We start from the raw sequence: 27,924 nt of genomic DNA on the forward strand, positions 1-27,924 counted from the left end.
GAGGCATGCCAAAATATCACTTCTACAATTGCAAGTGACATTTTAAAGAACGAATTGTAAATGAGGATTCAGAAAGAATCTAAATAAAAGGATAAAGATCCATGTTGAAATGGGATGTTGATCTTTGTCTCAGCACTGAGGTCATAAAATTGTTTAATTTTCAGGGAAGTTGAGGCCAAAATGAAACTCACTCTGTTCCCACTGAAAATGAACGCTGTGAGCTTAATTAACCTTTACAAGACAAAAAGTAAACTTGGTCTTCTACTTTTTTGGCAGACTGCTGCCTAGGGATGCAACAGTTATGATTTTCCCAAACCGAAAACTACATTTGCATAAAATTCCAAACCAAAAGATACCGACAAAAGCATAAACTAAACCGAAACCGAATTTTCGGTTTGACTCAGACGTGATTTGCACATGATGATAACACTGGGACTGCAGTTTAACAGTGCAATAAAAATAACACTTTCAGAGTTCAACTTCTACAAATAAATACAGACCAGGTGCAATACCATACCACATAGGACCTGATTCAACTTTTAGCAAGGAATAAGGGTTTAGAAAGATACAGATTTTACTGTTTCTGACGGAGACAATCCCAGTTTTCCCAGGACGTCTGGTAACCCTACATGCTTACCCGAAGTAAAAGAACTATTAAGAAAGATAAATCCTCTATCCTACTGTATGAATCGGACTGATGTTGAAAACAAAAAAAGGAGAATCACAGTTTAAAAAGAATGGGAGTACATACAGTAATTAATTAAAGGCCCTACTGTATCTACTTTATCTCTTGCTTATAAAATAATGTTGACACTCTAAAGAGCTCAAATCTAACAAGTGATTGAAGTAGATGGCATTGTGGAGATAGTTAGTGTGTGTATGAGGAAGGTGTAATGCAGTACACACTGAATTGAAGTCATGAGTACATTCCCTATAACTGTGGATCACAAGATTACTGGGGGAGGGTGACAGAAAACACATTTTTTTTAAAAATTATTATTTCCCACCATGCTATCACACAAGCAACCTGGCAAGTATTCATGTAGTAAAGTGAACAAAATAAAAGACACCAAAATAAATGTGCGACAGTTTCACAGGGTCTGGAAGAAATGCACTGATTCTCTTATTGTGTGTATAAGTGACTTGTGTTAAACAGACCAGTACTATATGAACACGCAGTTTACTATGTGCCACCTACAACCAAGCGTGTTATGTATCATTTAGGAAGTGTGGTGCTTCATGGGAGCTGTGGATCTCCTGATCACTGTGAGCTCACATGATCATTTCATTCCAGCATGCAGCTCTTTTGCTTTGTGATGTGTTAACAAGCAGAAGCAGTTTCTGCAGTCACACTGCATTCATTCGGACACATTAAAGTAATAAAGATCACAACAGTAGGATCTCATACACAACTGCAAATACAATTTAGAGTTATCAGTATCATGGAAAAGTAGAAGCCATGATCTATATCCACAGTACATGTACAAATAAAAGTGTGACATTGTACGGGCGGACAGACAGGTTCCTCCATATTCCAAGATTATTTTCAATAAAGCATGGTAAAGAATGCTGTAACCACATTTCATTACAATTTGACAGGTGTTCTCTAGATACTGTGGGCCACTAAAGAGCAGTACCGTGTTTTGCACGCAGTAAGCCACTTTACTTCATGCTTTGTGCGCCTGCTGTATTCACTAACCAGTGCCGGGCAAGTTAGCGTGTGGAAAAAGTACTGCGTTCGAGTCATTTCAATACAATGAATAATATTAATGTGTGGAAATGTAGGCAAATTACGTCACAAAATACCGCGAGGGAGGTATTTGATATGCAAATCATATTCAATTAAGGGCGCTAACTTTACTAGGTGCCTCAGTGTGTGTTAAAAGTACCGCTTATTGAAACCTGGCGGTGTCACAGAACCAGCAGAAGAGCTGCACAGGAGAGCGAGAAGAAGTACTGTGTGAGGAGGAGGTAATAACTAGATAAAGACTGAGCACAGTTCATACTAGCCTTATATGTAGGGCCCTGGAAAATTCACAATAAATCCTGTATTTGACTGCCTACCATGAAAAACATGCATTTTATTTTCCTTACAGTATTTTACGTAATTTATAATGTCACAGAAACCCGACATGGAATTGTTTTCCTGTACTTCACTGAAGAAGCCCATCTATTATTTTTTATAATACATGGATACCCTTGTGATGCTAATATTAAAGCAGTACAGTTTGGTTTTTTTTAAACATAGTGTTTCAGTGCTGTACAGATGTTCTATGTCGTTATCCATTTCTCCAGTTTCTCTGAGATACGAATGTACCAGCTTTACATCTTTTTTTTTTAACGTATTCTCATTTTGTTGATCATTAATGAACATTTCTGTACTGTGGGTGTTGTCGAGTGATTGAAAATGAGACACTGTGTGTTTGAATTGAAAGTGATGGTCTTGAGGAGTCGAATGGTCAAAATTAAAGTATATTTTCCTCTAGAGGAATTATCACTTTTTGACATCACTACTGTGGTATTATGCTTTTTTTTAGAATGGCTCAGGATGTAAATACAATGGAACGTCGCATATCCGACTGTCACATAACCGCCCTGATCAATTAAGTGTCTTGCTAAATAAATATTAAAATGAGGCTACGAGAGTAATGGTATTGGCAGCAAGTGCAGCGTCCGCGATGGAAACAGAAAGAAAGCGTTATAACAAGTAGCCTTTTGGTGCGTCCCCCTAAGAAAGGCGGGCTGTGTGCGTGTGTCAGTCAGCTGTGTGTAGCAGTGACGTTTCAATACACCAGTTGAGAAAGTTTTGTGCTTTACTCTTTTTTTGTGCAATGTTTTTATATGATGGAACTCACTGTTGCAGATATTGGCAGCGTGTTGTAGCTTTTAAATGCATTTGAATTAAGCAAAGCAAGCTTCATAAACGCAATGCTTACCGTCCGTTTGTTTAAAATAGCCGAAGCAGTATTTAAAACGAGCTTCTTATCGGCTGTTGGCAAATAATACAGTGTGTGTAAACCTCATGCATAATTCTGTGTGTTGAATTCTGCGTGCTGAACTCTGCACGTTGTGACAACTTGCAAATGAATCATTTAGCTTGCTTTATTTGTGCATATAATTAGCTTAGTGAATAGAGCTACCACTGGTTCATTTTTGCGCGTGGTGTGGCTTCCCCCTGCCACGCGGTAATTCTGGTAATTTACCGTTGTTTAGTGAATGAGGCCCTGTATATATTACACACATACATAGAGTAGTTCTACTGTAGTATAGCCCTGTTGACATGGATATGAATCCCCCATAGGTCTTAACCAAGCATTACAGAAGGCATTTGTCTATAATACCCAAAACAATTGTCATTACCTGCAAGATATTGTGACTGATTTCTAATCAGACAAAATCAGACAAGAAGAAATTATGTCATGCTAAAAGATCCTTGCCCTTTAAGCTTACTTAATTATGCCACCAACTGATATTTCGAAAATAACATAATTTTCTTCCTAAAATTGTTTCATAACAAATGTCAAAAAAGAAACATTCTAGTCAGGATTCTGTACCAGTGAATTATTTCTAATTAAATCCCAATAAACATTTGATATGATACTTTATGTATTAATTGGTTCAGCAAATGCTATATACACTTTTGGTTAACGGATTGCTAAACTAAGTGAACCAACATGAAGCAGAAGATATTAAAGGGTTTCTGTGACTTCCTTCAGTAAGACTGTAAGCAGCCTTCTCATGCCTAACAGCATTAAATATAGCATGGTATGGCAAATCAGACATCAGTGATTTGAGTCACTGACATTTAGCAGGCTAATGTGTGTCCTTTGCAGAGAAGGTTGTAAGTTCAAGACTACACTTTAGGCATGAGACTAATATGATGCTAATATGATGTTTTTTCTCATGTTCTTGATAATGGACCACACGGTACTTACAGTATAGCTGTTCATAGAGAATTACAGACTAGAAGTACAGTAACTCCCTCCAGGGATTTCGTTACTGTGTGTGAATTCCCTTCCGAACCTCACAGAGTGAAGACAAATGACAGTGTGTAACTCAGATGCATGCTTAATACTGTATTTAAGAAAATGTTATTAATCAGTGGGGAGGAAGCATTAGCTTTATCTCTCTTTGCCAGTGTTGTTGTGCAATGAACTGGGGAAGTAGGACCCTTAGGTGATACAAACCTTGACTTGCATTTCCCAAGAAAAACGGTATTAATTTGAAAACCTCCAGATGTTGATCATGCAAATCAGTCCCAGAAAAAAAAAATCCCAAAGTCTTTGGCTGATGCTCTCCAGCTCCCCATCTGTCAGCAGAATTATGATAACATTTCAGTTACTGTAGTGTAATGAACCATGTTGCTAAAAGGTAGGGGTTTAGCTGGATTAAACACATGCACATAAAGGCACCGTGTGCATAAAGGAGTGGTGTGTAAGCAACCACCGCTAGAGTAGTAATTTAAGAGCTGTTATAATGCAGTTATGTCATCAACTTTTCAATTTTGAGGGGCTCTGAGGAAACCTATGAGACGGCCTACACTTTTCTCATGTATATTGCATATGTTACTGTGCACTTGTGTAATCATTTTTGGTTTTAAATTGTCACATTTAATTGTATTGTTTAATGATAATAATAGTTTTTTTTTGTTCTTTCTTATCCCTCCCTTGACAAGGAGTCACAGAGCTGTGAGAGCTCCTTACTGTTTATTATTGTGGAATGCACTGCCATTCCTCATGATGTCATAATGAGACGGCCAGCCTCATGCTCAAAACACCAGTGGGCTACTAGTGGGGATGTGTGTTAAACATTAGAAGTACAATAACTGCAGGCCAATGACCCAAACCTCTCAGAGAGGGATGACAAATTGTTTTCCGACACACCAGCGTGTGTGCAGGCTATAGTAAAGGGACATCTTGGCAATAAAATTATAGTGCTGGAACAAACACTACTTGAAATGTGGTAAAAATTATATTAGATGTATATACACACACACACACACACACACACACACACACACACACACACTCAATCTGAGATTTCTGACATTGACCGAACAAAATAACCATTTCGCGAACTGAACATGACCAAATTTGAAATTGGAAAATGACAATCAAAGAGCAAATTGGAGAAAAATAGAAAGCAGCATTGTAGAAGCAGCTGCCTATTCGCTAGCTTCTTATTTGGCCAATGAAGTTGGCTTCTTATTCGCCAGCTTCTTATTCATCCAGCTTCTTATTCGCATCCCGCACATGTAACACAAATTGAATAAGTAATTGGAGTATTTCGGGGGTTAAATCGCTTTGAGCCACTTATTTCAAAGTTGATTCTCACAGAGTGGGAACCCCTCTACAACCCCCATGTGTATTTATCCCGGCCCAAAACAGATTTTGATACAAAAACAGCGGGCAAACATGGCACAGATGGCAAGTTGGCAGGGGGTTTGGTGCAGTATTTCAAAGTAGATATCCAGTGGAAGCCCTGTACATGATCCATATGTATTCTTCCCTGTCTAACAATTTGTTTTCCTTTTTTTATCTTGTCTGATAATCCATTTTTAAGAAATGTAACCTATTTTAGCCAACTGAGTTTAGTGCTTTTCCCATTTAAGTACACTGCTGTGCAAAAGTCTTAGAAAGCCTCCACTAGTGTTTTCTACTTTTATAACAACCTTGACTTGAATAAAGAAGGAAAACATTGAGTGAAATAGCTCGCATCACTTGGTTTTCAAGGTGTGGTATCCAAGCATAATCAGCAAGTACAGAGAAACATCATCTATAATTGACAAACCCAGGACTGGAAGACTCAGAAAAGCTGTCTAACAAGGATGAGCAATACTTGAATGCAATGGTTGTTAAAAATGGATTATCAGACAAGATAAAAAAAAAGGGAAACAAATTGTTTGACAGGGAAGAATACATATGGATCACGCACAGGGCTTCCACTCGATATCTACTTTGAAATACTGCACCAAACCCCATGCTAACTTGCCATCTGTGCCATGTTTCCCCACTGTTTTCGTATCAAAATCCGTTTTAGGCCGGGACAAATACACATGGGGGACGTAGAGGGGTTCCCCCACTGTAAAAATCAACTTTGAAATAAGTGGCCCAAAGCGATTATACCCCTGAAATACCCCAGTTATTTATTCAATTTGTGTGACATTTCTATGCGAATAAGAAGCTGGAATGCGCTGTCTGTGCCATGTTTGCCCGCTGTTTTCGTATCAAAATCCGTTTTGGGTCGGGATGAATACACATGGGGGATTGTGTCAGGGACGGCCGTGTGGTGACACCAAGCCAGAATGCAGGAACAAACACAAACACAAAATACTGCAGGGCAAAAGAAAAGGCTTTAACAAAACAACGCTCACAGAGCAAAATAAAAGTTTAAACAAAATAATCACAAACACTAAACACAAACAATAGGTCAGGCTGGGCAGTTGCTGTCACTGTTCCTATTTATATTTTAGTTTTGTTTTTAATCCACTCACTCACTCTTGTTCCTCCTTTCAAACACCCACCCCGAGTGCAGAGAGCTGCAGGCAACAAATTAATCACTTAATGAAACATAACCTGACTGATGATGGCATATCAAATGCTTAGATGACAGATATGGTTGCATTCTTGTAGAACTTAAGGATAAAACAAAATACATTTCGACAAGGAATTGCATTAGTTCCATTTCTTAGTTGAGCACAAGGTGGTTTCAATAAATACTTTCTGATTTAAATATAGGCCTACTATGTGATAGTTTGGGGTATTCAGCCTATTTAAAGGAGAAGGTAGGAGTTTATTTTTTAAATTATTTTTATATATAATTATTAGTTGAATAAACCGCTACCGAATAAGACCATTTTGCTACCTACTCCAGGCAGGTAAAAAATCCTCACTGCTGCCTTAAAAGTAAGTAATATGAAATATATATATATATATATATATATATATATATATATATATATATATATATATATATATATATATATATAGCATTTTTTTTAACACTACATTACTTTTAAGCAAGTAAGCCAATAACATACAAGAACAGTGACATTCCCTGGCTATCAGCCAGCATAAAGAAATGGAAGCACGGTGAGATGCCAACAGTCCTGCTGGGCCGGTTCTGTGCATGCTGTCCCATGAAGAGAGCAAACACAGGACAAGAAATGGCATTTCTTAACAGACATGTGGTGAGAGCAGCAGAGGAACGCTGGCTTGTTCCGCAACAATCATCCAGAGAGAATTCAACACAGTGACATCACACACAAATAAAATAAATGCAGCACAGTTAACAAAGTGATCCGTGACCTGAAGCTCTAGCGCAAGAAATTACCTTTAGGCCTATTTCATATACGAGGAAGTTACTCCAGTGAGATTAATATCTGAAGTATTTATTAATACATGTATACTTGTAGTATTCATATTATGGAAATATGAATAAATACATTTTTTTTGACTGCAATGTAAACATTAGCATGAGCAAGAGACTAAAATTAAATAAATAAATAAACAAATAAATAAATAACTAAATAAATAAATGTTTACAGTTAATTTATTCTACCCACTATATTTTTTAAGATTTTTTTTTTATTTTTCATAAATTATATGTCATTGTTGTGTTAAGGTTGACTATGCATGGTTAATTGTTAACTAGGCATGGCTAAAGTTAAATGTGCTTGGACACAATGTTCCCAATAGAAAGCCTATATAAGCTGGTTGGTGGTATAATCCTGGCCATTGTGTCTACATTGTGGACTTGCTGCTGCCTGTACAGTACGTGCTGACGACTCAGCAATGTCAGTCAGGTCTTGTATTTCATCCTTTAACACGTTAAGGATCATAAACAATTGAAAAAGAAAAACTTTTTTGCCTTTATGCAAAAGCCTCATCTTTTGATGAATTTGGCAGTAATCCCACTTCACTTCATTAGAGCACGCAGCATTATCACTGGCTTGAAAAGCATGGTTCAAGAAGTTTCACAGAGTGAAACTGATTTCTTTTTTATAAACACAGGGCTTGATTCCAAAAGTCACTGATAATAAAATTACATTATTGGATTACTCGGTCGAAAGAAAATAACGGGCTAGATTCTCAAGTAGTCTCAAGTGGTTCCCTATTTGTTTTCGAATTTTATCGTATTGCTTCAAAAATAGCCTGTGTCTTAAATTTGAGTGCAGTATAGTGATGCGTGTATTAAAATCACCAACAAAAGATGGGACTACCCGAGTACACAAACAGCAATGTGACTGACTGCTGAGAAAAGATGAACAAAGATGTAATTGCCTGAATACATAAGCAGCAACGTGACTTACTGCTGAGAAAAGTTGACCCAAAATGTTACTGCCCAATCTCGAATCATCCATGACATACAGGCAGCCATTTTCAAATAAGCATTAGTGAAATTATTATTATTTTTAAAATAATTTTTCGTTTTATTTTTCACAAATTTCGTTTCATTACAGATACACAACTCAAATAGATGTACAGTCGCCACCACTTAGAACAGGCACATCTGTATTAATGTGATTCACCCACAGTAAGCGATGGATGGTATAAACACCCACACAATAATCTGAGTTTGCCCGAAATATACGGCGTGCTTAACATGGTATAAACGATGGAAGATGCGGAACGGCCAGGAACTTTCACGGTAACACGCTTATCAATGGCGACGGAGGGGATAAACAATACCACATTCCCAAAATCGTGTTGTATTGTGTACTGCCACAACAACGCCATTTTGTACAAGTTGAGGTTTGAGTATAAGCGTACACATGGAGGTTTTATAGGAAAAAACAGCTAATGCTTAACAATGGTGTCTTTCGACTCACATTACAGCCGACGGTTGCAAAATCTGCATATCATTATTTTGTCACATCTGCGCAAGTGCTAGTCACACGGCTCAGGGACCCGAGGCTCAGTGGGCATCCTCCAATCCCACAAGCCAATCGGCGTCTTTGTACATCCAGGACAGGATTTCTGCAGGCTACCGGCCTCTTGAGGATATGGTACACAGCAAACTAGGTTAGCAACACTAAACTCAAAAGAAAAAAAAAAAGCATTATGTTTTTGTTTTTTTTTAACATCCCAACAAGTAAATTGACCAGAAATGTTATAAATTACACAACACCATTTTTTCTAATCCACTAATACCTTAGCAACTATGGTGTTTTTTTATTTTGTTTTTTAACTTTACTAAATTGCTGCATTTAAATGGTTCATGTATTAAGAAAACAGTATCACTTAATTAACTGTGGTAAAGCAAGGTAAATGTTTATCAGGAAAGGGTAAAGCATGTGAAAGAATGTTAGTACTACAAACAGCAGTAAATACAGGAGCATGAACCTACATACACTATGTACACAATGTGGCGTATTATGCTAACACATACAAAAACATGCAGAGTATTTACTAGAATATGTCTGATAGTTTTCTAAAACATGTGGAATAAAACTGGACAGTCCCCCCTTAATTATTCTAGTGGCATGATAGTTCAGCCAAATATGTGCAACCATAACATATGTCACCTAGGGAAAGAGCATTCTGTCACTTCCAATCACTGTCATGTGAGCAATGTACACAAGCAGCCTGGTTCAGACACATGCACTAATTCAGATCCAATGGGCATGAAAATCTGGTCTGGCCTTTTTTTTACACTATAAGAAGTTATCTTGGCATTATAATATACAGTAAATAAATATACACTGTATACATATATACACATACAGATATATACTGTACATATTGTACAGTATAATTGATCACAAAAAAGTGCATGTTCTTTTTTTAGTTCAGGATTTTATTTTAAATAAGCAGCCTGTCAAGATATGCTACAAAACACAACAACTCTGGGACCCTGCCAGGAATCTCACATGCTGTGCTGCCAACAGGTTTACCGCGGGTAAGAGGAGACAACTGGAATGCAAGCGGTGAGCCTTTCCAAAGATGTGTACACATTGGCACACACACATGTGGGCAAGGCTGTGCTATTTGATAAACTGGCCATTTGATAAACACTTTGGTTCTTTTCTGCCACAATTCAATCTTTGGCTTTTATTAGTTTCAATATACTGGACAAAGCAAAAGTACTGGGCCTTCTCTGCTGCCACAATGGAAAGGAAGCATGGAGGGTTTATAGACCAGGTAAAAATGGAGTAGCCATGAATGTGTCCTGGATAATTCTTCAGTCTGCAACACCTGCTGGAGAAGCGTTGCACAGCATTTCAGCAATGACCTCTGAAACCCCACTTTCCAGTCAAATAACGTTGTCTAACCTTCAAAGAAGGCAATTCACGGTGACCATGGCTACCACTGTGATTTTCAGATTTTGCTCGCACAATTGTTATTGGTTAAGCAAGACAGCTCAATAGAAGACAGTAGTTAATTCTAGCACACCTTGTCAAAACATCTAAACAATCAATACCCTATGATAATTATAGGTATGCTTCCCAGAAATGTCTAAGCATTTCCACAAAATTGGCATAGGAATTGGGGATGAAAGGATACGGCATACAGTCAAAGCAATCTCCAAGGAATAACCTTTATTTATGCGCCAACATTGTTATGCTTATTGACCCATTCCATTTTGGTACTGCGATAAATATTTTATAAAGCTGCCAATTTATTGATGGATAGTGTAATGTTCAGAGAACATTACAGAGAATGGCTGCATGCTATTTTCGGTCTTGGGATGCACACCATTTGTAGGAGGTTACAGTTTTCTAAATACTAAACGGTGTTTCTGCTCGGACAGTATATAGTATAGGTCTTGTCATTTTACTGTCCTGATGAGGTTTCATCATAAAGATTGTGTTAAAGCATGTTGTGTGTCTCTTGAAAAGCACATTGCCTCTATCTGGCAGTGCGGCGTCCTGTTCTCATCATGTTGAGAAGTTGAAATCTTGTGAGATGTCAGGCTGAATGGAGGCATGTTTAAAATGCAGATTTAACTGTAGATTATTTTACAGCGAAATACCTAAAATGCCTAAAGCTGTACATATAACCATTGTTAAGGTTAAAAACACAAATCATCTTTCCCACTGTGTACAGGAAATTGGTATACTGTATATTTGATCTAGATTTGACAGCTGTTTCTCAAATTGACATCACAGTAGAGTGTTTTATATTTTACAGTAACAATTTGATGTTGTGTGCTTGTAAAATGCTTTATGAAAGAGTGTAATAGAACAGTGTAACAGCACGATTTTCACCATGTCACAGCAGGAACACGTTCTAGAAACACTCTATTTGCATGACAGTCAAAAGGATTAAGGACATAGTTTTATTGATCATAAAACCGAAACTTATAGACTGGCATATTTATAACCTTGACTATGCTTCTCTATATATATCTATGTATTATTAATTGAATACAATCATACGGTATGTATAATAAATGTAACAAAGTAGGTTTGCTTTGTCTATACAGTACAGCTAAATAAGCTAATAACTGTGTTCATTGAGTCAATTAAGACAGCTTTCAGGAGCATCAAAGCTCCACGCACAGGATGTTGTTACTAGGACCCCAGTCAGAACATGCTGACATCTAGGAAACTGGAGCCGGCCAATCCCTGAGCAGACCAGACAAACCCCCAGTGACGTCACATATACACTAAATCCAAACCAACAGAGTTTTATTTCAAAGCAAAACTGAGTACAAAGTAACCACTTTACATTATGAACAATTAACCCGCACTCCACTTAATAAAGTCAAATCTGTACAATCGGCATTGCTTGGGACCAGAACATTGTGCCTGATTAGACGGTGTGTTGGATTACAGAGGTGATGTAAAAAATCTAACACTGCACCTAAAAAAAGGTAAAATGACTATTTATTACTGTACATACACAGTATAATAAACACAATAATATCTCAGCAAACTTCAAACACAACAATGCCTCAACAAAATCTTGACCTGTTATTAGCACAAGCCTGTTTAAACCATTCCCATAAAACTGTACTGTACCTGCATGTGGGACTCAGGCGCTTTCTGCTGGCATTCAGGTTTTCTCTGTGTCGCTTTTAAGTAGGTATCTTTTCTTTTCAGAATGTCTGAAAGGGTCAGCCTTGCAATTCTGAATTTTTCACTGAGCTCTTTTGGTGTTGGTTTTGGCAAACCTTCAGCTTTTTGATAAGCACACATTTTCTTTCAAGAGATAGCTAGTTGTGTATATGTTTAGATGATTATGCCGTATATATGCTTTCACTTGTCAGCTGGGGGCCACTTAATGAATTAGTCCAAGTGACGGACAGTATTGCATGTGTATTTCCTTTCTAATATCCACTTGCAGCTGCCCCTGAAGTAGGTACCTTTTAATACATGTATTTAAATTACATTTAGTAATAGAAATCTCACAGCTAGCAACAATTAAACACAGCATATATTATTTACAACTTAAAATAGCACAACCAGACCAGGACCAGGCAAGGTCTACAACTGACTAAATGACATTATAATGTGTTTTAAATGTACCATTAATATCACGGATCACTGCATATTTAGTTTGACTTCTTTCTGCATTTTGTAAGGAATTGTGATATTAGGACTTTTATTTGTAGCATGGGAGCATGCTAAGGCGCACTATGTAACATTTGAAAAGAACCTAGAGGGGAAATACTGCTAGAACTAAAAAAAAAAAATTCTCGGCATAACAGAAAGCAGTGGGTTACTGACAGCTCGGTAACCTGCAGGTTAGATTATTGCAATTCATTGTTTGTTGGCTGGCCTGGCTTCCTGCTGCCCAGACTTCAAGCTCATTTCGAACCCAACAGCTAGAATGTTTACCTACACCAGGGTGTCTCAACTTCTGAGCTCTGCACTGGCTCCAGATCAAGGTGTTTATTGATTATTATATCCTGTTTTTCACCTGTAAGGTTAACACAGCCCAGGAGCTATTGACATCTGCAATGCCTCTGCCCAAAGTTTCCTTCACAGGCTATATTTATTCAGATGGTGCACTTCAGTATTAGCCACACTGAAATAAAAAGCATTACCTGCATACTTGCTTTTTACACTCACCAATTTGGTGGCAATTTGTGGAAATTAAGCTAGCAATTACTGCCCACTGTAAACAAGCTTTGAGCAGCAACCTTGGACGGCACATAACCCTAGGATTAAAATGGTTGAATTTACATGACATCTTTGGTAATACTGCCAGTATTAGAAAACGATTCTTTACCATCAGCCAATCAGCTTCTAACCCACTGCTACATCACGGCATCAACTGTGAATCAAATTTAAAATCAATCTGTGCAAGTCCGGCTTTTTCATTTGGACTTGCCGTAAGAAAAGCTCAGTTCTATTGGACAGCAAATACTAAACAAAGACAAAATTGGGAACATTTTCAGGGACTATTTTCTGTGTTGTTTTAAAGAAAACAATAAGGAAAATGCTTTTCTAATAGCGCATGCACCCTCTCGATGAAGGCTCTACCGTGTGATAGTTAACCTTGACTTTCATTGGCTTGGGACGCATATCTACAGTCACGGTCAACTAACACACTGTAGAGCCTTCATCACTAACACTTAAATACAGCTATTAAAGTTGACTACCATAGAACACTAAAAACCAGGTTGGTGCAATCAACCCTCACTGGGTTTTTCTATTTAATGTGTCTGTGTGTATTTATTTTGCTTCCTTGAGTGTTCCATGGCCCCAGGGTTCTTCCATAATCTAAGAATGCGCTTCTGGGTTCTGCAAAATGTCTCGGTCCCAAAAGACCATGGCAACCTCGAAGCAATGAGGACGAGTGAAGACTGGAGATACAATCATGTCTGGCTTAAGTAAGCAACAACCAGCTCTTCCCCATTCAATAATTATAACCCTAACGCTAATGCTAACCCTAACCCTTAGCGTGGGTGATCATCATCCAGATTGTTAGACAATCAGCAGATGTCGACACACAACCTCTACACACACTCGGTATAACATGACACTATGCTTAAAAAACAGAAGTGAATGCTGATCTAACAATAGTAATCCCGCTAGGCTACAGAAGATGTGCAGGACAATTTTATATGATTAGAATCATGCTTCACAAGAATAACTAGACAAAATGAGTACATTATAATAATGCAGCTAAAAGTCTTAGAGCTCAAGATATGAAACTCAAAAACTAAAACTTTTTTTTTTTTTTATAAATACATTTTTAAAATAATGTTCTGCCACAAAACAAAATCTATGGTGCTCATGGGTTTTCATGCTGCATTTTCAGCTGCATTCCCAGTTGGTCACTGTTTTTTGTTTAACACAGGAAAATGTATGTAATTTTTTTTTTTTTTAATAATCTGTAATTGCTAGTTCATATATATTCTTTAACATTCTATTTAAGTGGGGATTTGCTCGTTAATTAGAAGAGGGGGGAAATATTTGTATTTGTCAAAGAGCAAATAATCAAGTAGTGGCACCTGTTTACAGAGGGAATATTATTATTATTTATTTATTATTATTATTATTATTATTATTTATTTCTTAGCAGATGCCCTTATCCAGGGCGACTTACAATTGTTACAAAATATCACATTATTTTTAAATACAATTACCCATTTATACAGTTGGGTTTTTACTGGAGCAATACCAGGAGCGGCTGCAGGACTTAATTCCTGGCTGGGCCCCACATTTTCACGGACGGGCCGTTTATGACTTAATGTCGTAAACGTAATGACGTAATTACTAATATGTGTACTGAGGACACTCTATGAATGATCTTTATAGTAACTAGAGGATCTTTGACTCTATACTGTCAGAAATAGCACCATATTCTCCAAGAACGCACACTCTACCAAAACATTTTGACAGAAGGAAATCTGATTTACCACCAACAGGCATAGCAGCACAAATTCCATGACGTTAGCGTCTGACAAAAGCTCTCACACGTGTTTCGACTTCCCAAAGTGAGCTTAAATTTAAAAAACTCTCATACAGTGACTAAAAGTGAATGTTAATACTTCCCTTTGAGCTTTAAAAAAGTGCCAGTGAGGGACACTGCTGCTGTACCCTTGAGCAAGGTACTTTACCTAGATTGCTCCAGTAAAAACCCAACTGTATAAATGGGTAATTGTATGTAAAAATAATGTGATATCTTGTAACAATTGTAAGTCGCCCTGGATAAGGGCGTCTGCTAAGAAATAAATAATAATAATAATAATCGAGGTAAAGTACCTTGCTCAAGGGTACAGCAGTAGTGTCCCCCACCAGGGATTGAACCCACGACCCTCCGGTCAAGAGTCCAAAGCCCTAACCACTACGCCACACTGCTGCCCCAAATACATTTACACGTGACCAGCATAGCAGACATTAGCCACAGGGAAGATGAAAATGCTTTCCCAGTAACCAGTCACTCATACCATAACTCTATTACTACATACATGCTACATAATGCAGTGGAAATGATAGGCTGCAGCCTTTAATGCCAGACAGTCAGAATTAGCAGTGTGTAGCAGTTTCATCTTTGCAACATGTTCCAAACCCAGTGAAAGAATTCCTTTATTGAGACTGTGTACATTTCTGTAATCCCTGTGGAAAAAAGATTATTTCAAAAACACATTGCAGACGCTTCTATTTTGTTTTGTGACCTCACCCAGGTTTATAATAATGATATATTCTTAAAAAAAGAGCAATTTTTGTTACATCAAAAACTGGTTTTCAAAATGATTATTTCTAATTTTCTAAGTACAAAAGGTATCATTCTATTGTAATTGTTTTACCAAACTGTGGTGACCTATATGTCGATCATATATTGTTAGACAGACACTGCATTCAGAAAATCTACATTACATAAGAACATAAGAACATAAGAAAGTTTACAAACGAGAGGAGGCCATTCAGCCCATCTTGCTCGTTTGGTTGTTAGTAGCTTATTGATCCCAGAATCTCATCAAGCAGTTTCTTGAAGGATCCCAGGGTGTCAGCTTCAACAACATTACTGGGGAGTTGGTTCCATGTGCATGCATTTCCTTGAATCCCTACTGTGTTCAGTTTGAGAATTTATCTTTTATGCGGGACTTTGTCAAAAGCTTTCTGGAAATCTAAATAAACCATGTTGTATGCTTTGCAATTATCCATTTTCAATGTTGCATCCTCAAAAAAGTCAAGTAGGTTAGTTAGACATTATCTCCCTTTCCTAAATCCAATGCTGACTGTCTCCCAGGATATTGTTACCATATAGGTAATTTTCCATTTTGGATCTTATTATAGTTTCCATAAGTTTACATATAATAGAAGTCAGGCTTATTGGTCTGTAGTTACCTGGTTCGGTTTTGTCTCCCTTTTTGTGGATTGGTATTACGTTTGCAATTTTCCAGGCTGTCGGTACAACTCCTGTGTCAAGAGACTGTTGCATGATCTTGGTTAGCGGTTTGTAAATAACTTCTTTCATTTCTTTGAGTACTATTGGGAGGATCTCATCCGGTCTAGGGGATTTGTTTATTTTAAGAGCTCCTAGTCCCTTTAACACTTCTGCCTCTGTTATGCTAAAGTTATTTAAAATTGGATAGGAACAGGTCGACATGTGGGCCATGTTGTCCGTGTCCTCTTTTGTAAAAACCTGTGGAAAGTAATCATTTAATATATTTTTTTTTTCTTCATCTATGATTTTGCCATTTGTGTCTCGTAGACATTTAACCTCCTCTTTGAATGTTCTCTTGCTGTTATAATATTGGAAAAACATTTTGGAATTGGTTTTCGCCCCCTTAGCAATATTGATTTCTATCTCTCTCTTTTAGAATACTCTTTTAGAATTCTATCTCCCTCTTTTAGAATTCTATCTCCCTCTTTTAGAATACAAAATACATTTCTCAAACTTTTCTATTCAAACACGTAATCGTGGAACTATTATTTGCTTGCTATGTTGGTTTGAAAAATGGAGCGGCTAAGATAATGACACAGCAAAAAACAAACCTAAAAATAAATGGATGCATCTTGAAAAGAACATAGTGGAGGGGAATTGTGATGAGGCATCAACCTTGGTTAAAAGCCACAGGAAAATTGAAAGCTTATAGTGTTCTTGGTTCTATGAATTTATAAAATGCAGGGCCTTTCCTTTAGTGGGAATTCAACTCAAAATGCAAAACCTTGACAGTTCATAGGAACACATGCTGTAGAGGTGACCCTTGACGTGATATGTGGTACATGTCATGATTAGTACATTTTACTGACACTAATTATTCATAAATTACATCAACATATTTCGCAATACTGTATTTATAAAGCCAGGGTCAGAAACACACTCTATGTGGTAACAGAAAGTCTAGTAAGCTGTCAGGCCCTATTCATAAAACTAGAAAGGGTTTTGCCTAACAAAATATCAATGTGGTTTTTCCATTCTTTCTCCAGTCATTGTGTGTAATTATTCTATTTATAGAAAAAAAATGCTTAAATTCAAAGTAGATTTATTTAGCATTTTATGTTTTCACTAAGTCAATTTACTCGTCTTTTTGAAGTGGATATAAATAGGCAATAGCATAGACTTCACCCTCAAGCTCATTTGCATATTTAGATTCTCTGACATTTGGCATCCTTGTCGGTTCCACTTTGAAAACAAAAAGTAAGTTATCTTTAATTGATAGTTGTTTTTTTTTTAAATCTAAAGAACATCAGGTCTATGTTACTTCAAAAACAATCAACAGCACAAGAATGTCAAGGCCAAGCCATGTAAAAAAAAAAAAAAAAAAATAAAAACACACACACTTGTTTTAGTGCCATTAGTCTCATTGTTCGTTGCTCAGATACAGTGGAACCCTTTTTGAAAGATACCCTCCATCACTCAGACAAAACAATTATAATAACTCACAAAAACCAAAACTGGCAACTAACTCCTGTGTGTAAATAGCATGTCATCAAATTGAGTTATGTACAACTAGCACCCGATGTGACTAGAATCAGTCGATTGAATGGGACGTGTGACAGAGAGCGAATGAATCCTAATCAACAATCTCCCTGCCAACCTGTGAGGACACTGTATGACCGGAGCAGAGTACCCCGGAATGGATATTTGGCAATTCATTCGAGGGTCAGTCGGAAGCTGGCCATCCAGGAAGGGGCCAGGGCCACGATACCAGAAGTTGGCGCCTGAATGCGGTAGGCGATGCGTCAGTCACGGATTGGAGGAGACGTGATTGGCACTACACTGTTACTCACTGTTCACTGTTCAAAACACCACTTGCACCCGGAGCACTCACTGGTGGACTGGTGATCGTGTAGCCAGTTACCTTACCTATCTTACCTCACCACGTGAGGCCCTGCTCTATTTCCTTTTGGGACATGGCCTGCTTTACACTCTCTGTGCTCAAGTCCAAGACTAACCCATCTGCTTTGTTTTACAGGTTCCCTGCGGGACGCGTCTCTGCTCCTGGCTTCAGAGGCCTGTGCCTCACCTCATCCGAGGGCAACCCCAGAAGAGTCAGGGAACCCTTTACTGTCATTTCCTTGCTCCTCTATCCTAAGTCTTGGCTCTCTCCGCCCGCTACTGTCCGACTAACAGCTTGTTTCTGCTTCCTCTGCTCTATCCTCATAGCTCCAGCTCGTACACCATGAAACATAGTATACTTACAAACCATACGAAAAATGTACCATGCAACTGCAACAAAGCACATAAAATAAGTTGTATGTTTCTCTTTTTTACCCCTCTTCTTTGCACTCTTTCTAGAGCAGCAATATCCTTTTTGTAACGAGGTGACCAGAACTGAACACAATATTCTAGGTGAGGTCTTACTAATGCATTGTAGAGTTTTAACATTACTTCCCTTGATTTAAATTCAACACTTCTCACAATATATCCAAGCATCTTGTTAGCCTTTTTTATAGCTTCCCTTTCAGGTCGAAAAAGTCCCCTGGGTCGACATTGTCAATAACTTTTAGAATTCTGAATACTTGAATCAGATCGCCGCGTAGTCTTCTTTGTTCAGGACTGAATAGATTAAATTATTTTAGCCTGTCTGCATATGACATGCCTTTTAAACCATGAATAATTCTGGTTGATCTTCTTTGCACTCTTTCTAGAGCAGCAATATCCTTTTGTAGCGAGGTGACCAGAACTGAACATAATACCGTAAAACTTAAAATAATAGTCTTTAATAGGCACTGGGGCTGCTGGGAAATATGGTAAATAGACGCCGGGTCTCTTTTAAACGCTGGGTTATGAATAGGGACCTACCTAATTCGCGATTTGAAATTGGGGGGTCACTGCGAAATTCACCTCTTAGGGGCCAATGCAAACAAACAAGTACGGAGAGGAAAAAAAAGGAAAACTTGTTTAAATGAACTACTGCACAACGCAAGTGACGCAAACTACGTGTCTTCCTTCTGCAGATAGCCCTTTTTGATTCCTTCGCCGTCCCGTGTGCATTGCACTTAAGCAAGAAACAAACAGAAAATGTCCACAAGTAACATTTACAAAATAAATTCTCCAAAGCAGTTAACGTTCTTGTTTACTATTCAAATGACAAAGTTTTAATCAGCCTATCAGTGCGTCTTTACTGCTTTTATGTGACCTGTACTGTGCAGGAGGGGGCGGGACAAAGTTGGTGCTGCATTGTTTTGATTTAGGTTGCTAAAATCTAGTTTTCAGCATTGGAGGTAAAATAGTAGAAATGGACGACAAAGAAAGCAAAGTATATTTCGGCTGATGATCGTTTCAAGATATTTCCCAAATAAACTACATGCAGACTGAGGTAATCGTATTTTCTACTGTATTTGGAGAAAAATACGATCGATCGCTATTTAGCTTCAGAATCACACATTAAACAAAAGGCTACTACAGAGGCTGTTGAACAGAACGTAAAATAAACAGCTTTCAGAAACCAAACTGGAAAGTCAGCCCAGACAAAAAGTATTCCTGTCTGCAAGTTAAATCAGTACTAAAACGATCCAGCACAGCCACCTCGCTTCAACCTGCTGCTTACAGTTGGAATTTTAGACCCGAATAGCCACGTCTTCTTTGTTTTGACTCGGTACTAATAAAATAAATTATTGGATCGGACAAATAACATGACAACGAACGTGCTGCATACATTGACTTTATTAAAGCATGCCAGATGCCCTTGTGTAACCGAGTTTTTGGGCTGTTTCTAATCGATTTCCACATCTGTATAACTTAGCAAAGCTTTGCCTTATCTTCCAACCAATTCAGTGGATGCAGACGTGCAGTCTCAATGTATGGGCAAGTCAACTGCAGGGGGATGCTGCATACTCGTCTTTAACAAATGCCAGCACTCCGTTTTAGTAAGGAAGCAAGTACCACTATTTTTAGGCTTTATAGTGTTCTGAAATACTGTCTACTTAGGTTTATTTAATGTTTAAACATGTCCGCGAAATCCTAATTTTATTCCGCAACATACCCGTGAAAAATACGTAAATTTATCGTGATTTAAGTAGACCCCTAGTTATGAATAATAATATAATGCGCATCATACTGAATGTTCCAGCCAATACACACACATTGCTGTACAGTGAGCTTACCAATTTGTTTTTCAACAGCGATGATGAGACCCCGAAGCTCAGGATGAATGATAAGAAAACTGAATTTAATTTATTTTAAGGTACATGTAATGCATACAGTTCTTTTTAATGATGTTATTCATTTTAAAACCAGTTGTGAAGCTTTTTTGAGCGTGCTGGAAGCAAGCCAAATACAAACTTGTTTTCTGAGATTAACAGGGTTGCCTTTTAGTGTATTTGTACGTGTTTTTTTATTTTTTTTATTTTCAGTTTTTAGTTTGCAATATATATATATATATACAGTACTGTGCAAAAGTTTTAGGCAGGTGTGAAAAAAATGCTGTAAAGTAAGAATGCTTTCAAAAATAGACATGTTAATAGTTTATATTTATCAATTAACAAAATGCAAAGTGAGTGAACAGAAGAAAAATCTACATCAAATCAATATTTGGTGTGACCACCCTTTGCCTTCAAAACAGCATCAATTCTTCTAGGTACACTTGCACACAGTTTTTGAAGGAACTCGGCAGGTAGGTTGGCCCAAACATCTTGGAGAACTAACCACAGTTCTTCTGTGGATTTAGGCAGCCTCAGTTGCTTCTCTCTTTTCATGTAATCCCAGACAGACTCGATGATGTTGAGATCAGGGCTCTGTGGGGGCCATACCATCACTTCCAGGACTCCTTGTTCTTCTTTACGCTGAAGATAGTTCTTAATGACTTTCGCTGTATGTTTGGGGTCGTTGTCATGCTGCAGAATAAATTTGGGGCCAATCAGATGCCTCCCTGATGGTATTGCATGATGGATAAGTATCTGCCTGTACTTCTCAGCATTGAGGAGACCATTAATTCTGACCAAATCCCCAACTCCATTTGCAGAAATGCAGCCCCAAACTTGCAAGGAACCTCCACCATGCTTCACTGTTGCCTGCAGACACTCATTCGTGTATCGCTCTCCAACCTTCGGCGAACTGCCTTCTGCTACAGCCAATATTTCAAATTTTGACTCATCAGTCCAGAGCACCTGCTGCCATTTTTCTGCACCCCAGTTCCTGTGTTTTCGTGCATAGTTGAGTCGCTTGGCCTTGTTTCCACGTCGGAGGTATGGCTTTTTGGCTGCAAGTCTTCCATGAAGGCCACTTCTGACCAGACTTCTCCGGACAGTAGATGGGTGTACCAGGGTCCCACTGTTTTCTGCCAATTCTGAGCTGATGGCACTGCTGGACATCTTCCGATTGTGAAGGGAAGTAAGCATGATGTGTCTTTCATCTGCTGCAGTAAGTTTCCTTGGCCGACCACTGCGTCTACGGTCCTCAACGTTGCCCGTTTCTTTATGCTTCTTCAAAAGAGCTTGGACAGCACATTTGGAAACCCCTGTCTGCCTTGAAATTTCTGCCTGGGAGAGACCTTGCTGATGCAGTATAACTACCTTGTGTCTTGTTGCTGTGCTCAGTCTTGCTATGGTGCATGACTTTTGACAGTAAACTGTCTTCAGCAACCTCACCTTGTTAGCTGAGTTTGGCTGTTCCTCACCCAGTTTTATTCCTCCTACACAGCTGTTTCTGTTTCAGTTAATGATTGTGTTTCAACCTACATATTGAATTGATGATCATTAGCACCTGTTTGGTATAATTGTTTAATCATACACCTGACTATATGCCTACAAAATCCCTGACTTTGTGCAAGTGTACCTAGAAGAATTGATGCTGTTTTGAAGGCAAAGGGTGGTCACACCAAATATGGATTTGATTTAGATTTTTCTTCTGTTCACTCACTTTGCATTTAGTTAATTGATAAATATAATCTATTAACTATTATATATATATATATTAATTGATAAATATAATCTATTAACTGTTATATATATATATATATATAATAGATAATATAATCTATTATCTATTATATATCTATATATGTATATATATATATATATATATATATATATATATATATATATATATATATATATATATATAAAGGTAAATGGTAAACCTCTGCTTACAGCATCTGTAAACCTCACAACTCTCGACTATACTGGACTATATGGCACCCAATTGTTCCAGGACTTGCATCAGCTTGTACTTTCACTGAACTGCTCTATACTTTGCCGTTTTCCACTACTGCTCTTAATTATAACTATTTTCTGTATCTTGTACTTGATTGTACTCTTATAGGTATCATAAGAACATAAGAACATAAGAACATAAGAAATTTTACAAACGAGAGGAGGCCATTTGGCCCATCTAGCTTGTTTGGTTGTCAGTAGCTTATTGATCCCAGAATCTCATCAAGCAGCTTCTTGAAGCTTCAACAACATTACTGGTGAGTTGGTTCCAGACCCAGTATTCATATTTTTGGTAATTTCTCTTATTTGAAATCATTCTTATTCATTTATCGTACTTATTACAAGCTCATACTGGACTTTACTCTTATAATCAAATGTTTTACTATAAGTCGAATTCGCTCTTACATGTAATTATTTACTGTATTCTTTATTTTGCTCTTATTTGAATTTGATCTTTTATTTTCTACTGATTTTACTGTATTTTATAACTGCTCTTATCTGTAATGTGATATGTTGTAATGTAATACTTTGTATTGTGATGTTTTGTAACAACTGTAAGTTGCCCTGGATAAGGGTGTCTGCTAATAAATAAATAAATAAATAAATAAATAAATAAATAAATAAATAAATAAATAATAGGAAATCACTCATCAGATCGCAATTGATTGCACCTGTACCAAAATCTGTCAGCGAACCACTTTCAACATGACAGCATACCACTTTCTGACATTACACGGGTCAGGTTTTGGTACACGTACCACATTGTGACAATGTACCACTTTCTAACACTACACCGTTATGTACAGTTCCCAAAAGTCATGTGGTATGTTGTCTGTAGAATTATGTTACAAATTCTTATTAAGTCATAATGCAGTTTCGAATTCTAGCACCTTCGGAAGTCAAAACATCTGGACATTTGAGATATGTTCTCATCACTGAGTATCATTCAAAGAAAAAAGGTTGGTTTATGCAACTGTCACTTTTCTAATATAATAATACTAATAGCTATCTGCAGAGCTGCAATACTGTTGTAAAACGTTTCAAATGGCCCAGGAGGCGTTGAATTAAGTAAAGCCATGTGCTTTGAAACAGACAGACTGCAACAAAATACTTTAATAACAGTTGTGTATCTTACCAGATGCAATTTCATTACACGTCAATTGGAGAAAACTGACAGAAGCCGCGTTTAAGCAGACGGTGCTGGTTTACCACTATAATGTTTGGTGTGCTGCTTTTATTGCACGGCTGGTGAAATACTGAGTTCATCTCTTTTTTTGGGTACCTTTTTTGTGTGTGTAATGTACAGTCTACTGTAATAATAACACTGTGTAACAAATTTTTTTTTTTTTTTGGTTCCTGGGTAGTAAGTGTTATTTCCTAATTGCTTATGCCTCAAAAGTATAGAAAATGGCTATTATTCCCCACAAACTTTGCTTTTGTGACCACGACAGTGATATTTTGAAATGTACCTATTTCCAATGAGAAAACGGGCGAATTTGTGTCTTTTCGTTCACATAGTCAGAAAAAAACAACATATGAATCCAAATTAACATGTATTTATACTAAAGTAATACAAAAATGACTGCAAAAGATTTAGAAGTGAGTAGTTTTTCGAGATTTACGATTATACTGTAAATCACTTTCACGAATCAGCCCCCAAATGTAGTCTCCCATCATGTTCTCGTTATACTGTCCTTGGTAGCGGCGTTCAAAGTCCAGTATATCCTGGTGGAAGCGCTCGCCTTGCTCCTCCGAGTACGCTCCCATGTTCTCCTTGAATTTATCAAGATGAGCATCAAGGATATGGACTTTGAGGGACATCCTACAGCCCATTGTGCCATAGTTCTTCACCAGAGTCTCAACCAGCTCCACATAGTTTTCGGCCTTGTGATTGCCCAGGAAGCCCCGAACCACTGCGACAAAGCTGTTCCAAGCCGCTTTCTCCTTACTAGTGAGCTTCTTGGGGAATTCATTGCACTCCAGGATCTTCTTTATCTGTGGTCCGACGAAGACACCGGCTTTGACCTTTGCCTCAGACAGCTTAGGGAAGAAGTCTTGAAGGTACTTGAAGGCTGCCGACTCCTTATCTAGAGCTCTGACAAATTGTTTCATAAGGCCCAATTTGATGTGCAGTGGTGGCATCAGCACCTTCCGGGGGTCCCAGCCGTACTCATTATACTTCAAGGCGTCCAGCAAGGTCTTGATGCTGTTGTAATCCTCTTTGAGGTGCACCGAGTGAGCCAGGGGAAGAGACGGGTACTTGTTACCATTATGGAGCAGCACGGCTTTGAGGCTCCTGGATGAGCTGTCAGTGAAGGACAGTATAACGAGAACATGATGGGAGACTACATTTGGGGGCTGATTCGTGAAAGTGATTTACAGTATAATCGTAAATTTCAAAAAACTACTCACTTCTAAATCTTTTGTCGTCATTTTTGTATTACTTTAGTATAAATACATGTTAATTTGGATTCATATGTTTTTTTCTGACTTTATGTGAACGAAAAGACACAAATTCGCCCGTTTTCTCATTGGAAATAGGTAACTTTCAAAATATCACTGTCGTGGTCACAAAAGCAAAGTTTGTGGGGAATAATAGCAATTTTCTATACTTTTGAGGCATAAGCAATTAGAAAATAACACTTACTACCCAGGAACAAAAATTGTGTTACATAGTGAATCAGAGAATAAAGCTGCAGGCAACCGCTTTACTCCGGGCATCATGCTCAAATAAAATAGCCTGTACCGGTATGTTGTATAAAAGCACACTCACCAAAAGCGTTACGCAAACAATCTTTCAATTCAACTTTGTAATGTATTTATTTATTTATTAGCTTTTAAAAGTGGTATTTAGTTTCACTATAAAAAGAAAGTACTGATGTACTGCACGGTACAAGTAGACTGGACTGCTCATCACAATATATTCATATCAGCCCATACTGTTCAATATAATCACGACTCGTAAAGCATCACATCAGTACTTTGTATAGTAGGTACTTACCGGATGATATCGACGAACCTGATAAACTTGAGTTACTTGAGGCTGCCATTCTATCACGGTCCCGTCTTCTGTTGAAATGTTTAAATACTATCACTCCAGATGTTGCTATGTGTTGGTGGTGGATTCCGCTCCCCTGCACATTTCACTTTCTCGAAACCTCTCCGCACTTCCTGCGCAACTCAGTGACGCTCAGTTTTCTTTAATGTTAATTAATGTTCCGTCTCTCTCTGCTCCCCGTTTGATGATTGTTTTGTTATTCTGTTTCCATTCGGGGGTTGCTGTCTGCCTACGCTCCAATGTTTCTAAGACTATGGTTTACCTTAGCGGCGCTGGTGGTTATCGCATTCACTTCACAGTGCAGCACTTCTTGTCAGCATGGATGTGACAGTTGCAACACCTTCAGAAACGAGTCACGGCTTTGAAGAAAAAAGTTTACATTCGCTTTAGGGAAACTGTTACAAGTTAGGAGTTAAAGTTTAAGTGTTAGAGAAAACGTACCATTAGCTTAGCCATATTGAACTGGACTGACTTACTGTATTGTTTCCATGTGCCACTTCAAGACTCAGCACAAAGTCCTGTATGTACTACGTGGGAACCGCCTCCTTAAAGAGGAGGCACCTTGCTGGTAGACAGGAGTGTAGCATGGGAGGAGGATACAGCAGTAAAACTGCCAGGTATTATCTATACATGTTTGACATATTAATAACGAGGAGTATTATACCATGTTGACAAGAACACAAAGGGATGCAAAAGCCAGTTTAAATTAAGAAACTATAGAGCACATGTACTATTTCTCTGTCAGTTCATGCACACTCACACATTTATGGTCATTATGGTACTGTAGTAGCAAAGTACAATGGAAACCGTAGTGTAATTTAATGGTATTGGATATTTATAATGTCTTACCAATATCAAGGCTTTTAAGATTTAGAAATGGAACATGATTTTCTTTACTCCAAAATCTACTGCTTTTATCAAAATAGTGCTGAAAATCGACCAAAAGGCAATAGCACTGTGAAAGAACAGCACTGGAAAGGACCATTTAGCACTGGGTATTGGAGTAGAGATCCAATTGGAGTTTGATACGTTGCATTGTAATTTTTGTACATATCAAAAATAATCTCTCATTAACAGCCAAGGCAAAACAACAGAAGCTGGGTTTGTTTTTGGTTGGTTGTGTCGATTCATTAGTGAGGTTGATGAACCTCAACAAATGGTCCTCATTCCTTATGTTACAAGTAAAATCCAGTTCTGCCATTTAGGGTACATGGTGTGATCTAACCCTAAGTGGTTATAGGACAGGATATTGTCCATGGATAAATCATTATTTTTCATTAGAATACTTCTCATGAAGCTTTGCAAAGAAATACCCAGTAAGGTTATTCTTAAGGTAAAGTACCTTTCTGCTAGCAAATGTGGATTCTTTAACCATGTTAAATTATTTTTTTATTATTATAATTATTATTATTATGTTTCCGCTAATGTTTTTTTGGTATCTCCTGAAACCCATACCTGTACATTATGTCCTTCCATAACAAGGCTAAAGGGAGATTGCATTTCCATAACAAGGCTAAGGGGAGATTGCATTTCCATAACAAGGTTAAAGGGAGATTGGATTTGCCTGCAAACCAAGTCTAACTTAGACATATTAAATCCTGTTAAGCACAAACTCTCAGTAGTATTACTAGCCTGGCCTTGGGCATTGTGTCTTTATCATGTTCTGCCCCTGTACTGGCTGAATGCAAGGTGATTTCTGCTGCATGACTGTGCACAGCCCCCGTCAAGTTCATTTTAACACCCACTCTTTTTTTTTTTTTTTTTTGGAACTCACTCCAAAACACTCAAAGTATCTCCAGCCTTTTAGTTTTCCATGTTTTGTTTGCTTCTGTGGTTCACCAATTGACCACACCAGCAAGCACCTACATACATTTCTGTTTCTATAATCATTTTTTGAGCCAAGACTCACTTGCAGTTTCTTTTGACTTCCTTTCACGGGACTATAATATTTTTTGACACATTATTTTAAATTGATAAGAAAATGCGCAAGCGATTTGTAGCATGTTTGTAGTTTGATTAATTAAAAATCTGTACTTTTGAATTCTGACACAGACAAACTGATTAAAAAATTCCAACATCCATACACTGTATAATGCATCTTTTACAGCTTATCTTTCAAAATGTCCAGCCAGTGTACTATGATGAGAGATATAGATTGCTGTTCCCAATATACATCACATATTAACTGCAGGAATCTCAGTGAATGTTCCAACCAACTGTACAATAAGGATGTCATGTGGATTTGAGAAGCATTGTCACTGGACACAGTTAGAACCCCAACTCAGACTTTTCCTACCATTTTTTTAGGTAATACAATCAAAAAATATATGTAAAAAAAAGAATGTAAAACAATGCATATATGTGG

General features: G+C 37.7%; 1 protein-coding gene across 2 annotated transcripts in view; it reads right to left on the reverse strand.

Annotated features, from left to right (window-relative positions):
- Nucleotides 1–26,072, reverse strand: part of LOC117400721 (beta-chimaerin-like) — a 116,300-nt gene extending 90,228 nt beyond the window's left edge. Inside the window, exon 1 of one of the 2 annotated variants that reach the window (XM_059021698.1) lies at nt 25,521–26,072. In XM_059021698.1, coding sequence (XP_058877681.1) covers nt 25,521–25,551 — 31 coding nt within the window. In that variant the 5' untranslated portion in view covers nt 25,552–26,072. Of the gene's footprint in view, nt 1–25,502 lie in introns of both variants that reach the window. The other variant, XM_034001017.3, reaches the window with a different exon arrangement.
- Nucleotides 26,073–27,924: the final 1,852 nt, after the last annotated feature.

This window comes from Acipenser ruthenus, chromosome 4, assembly GCF_902713425.1.
Source record: "Acipenser ruthenus chromosome 4, fAciRut3.2 maternal haplotype, whole genome shotgun sequence".
In the NCBI taxonomy this organism is placed as follows: domain Eukaryota; kingdom Metazoa; phylum Chordata; class Actinopteri; order Acipenseriformes; family Acipenseridae; genus Acipenser; species Acipenser ruthenus.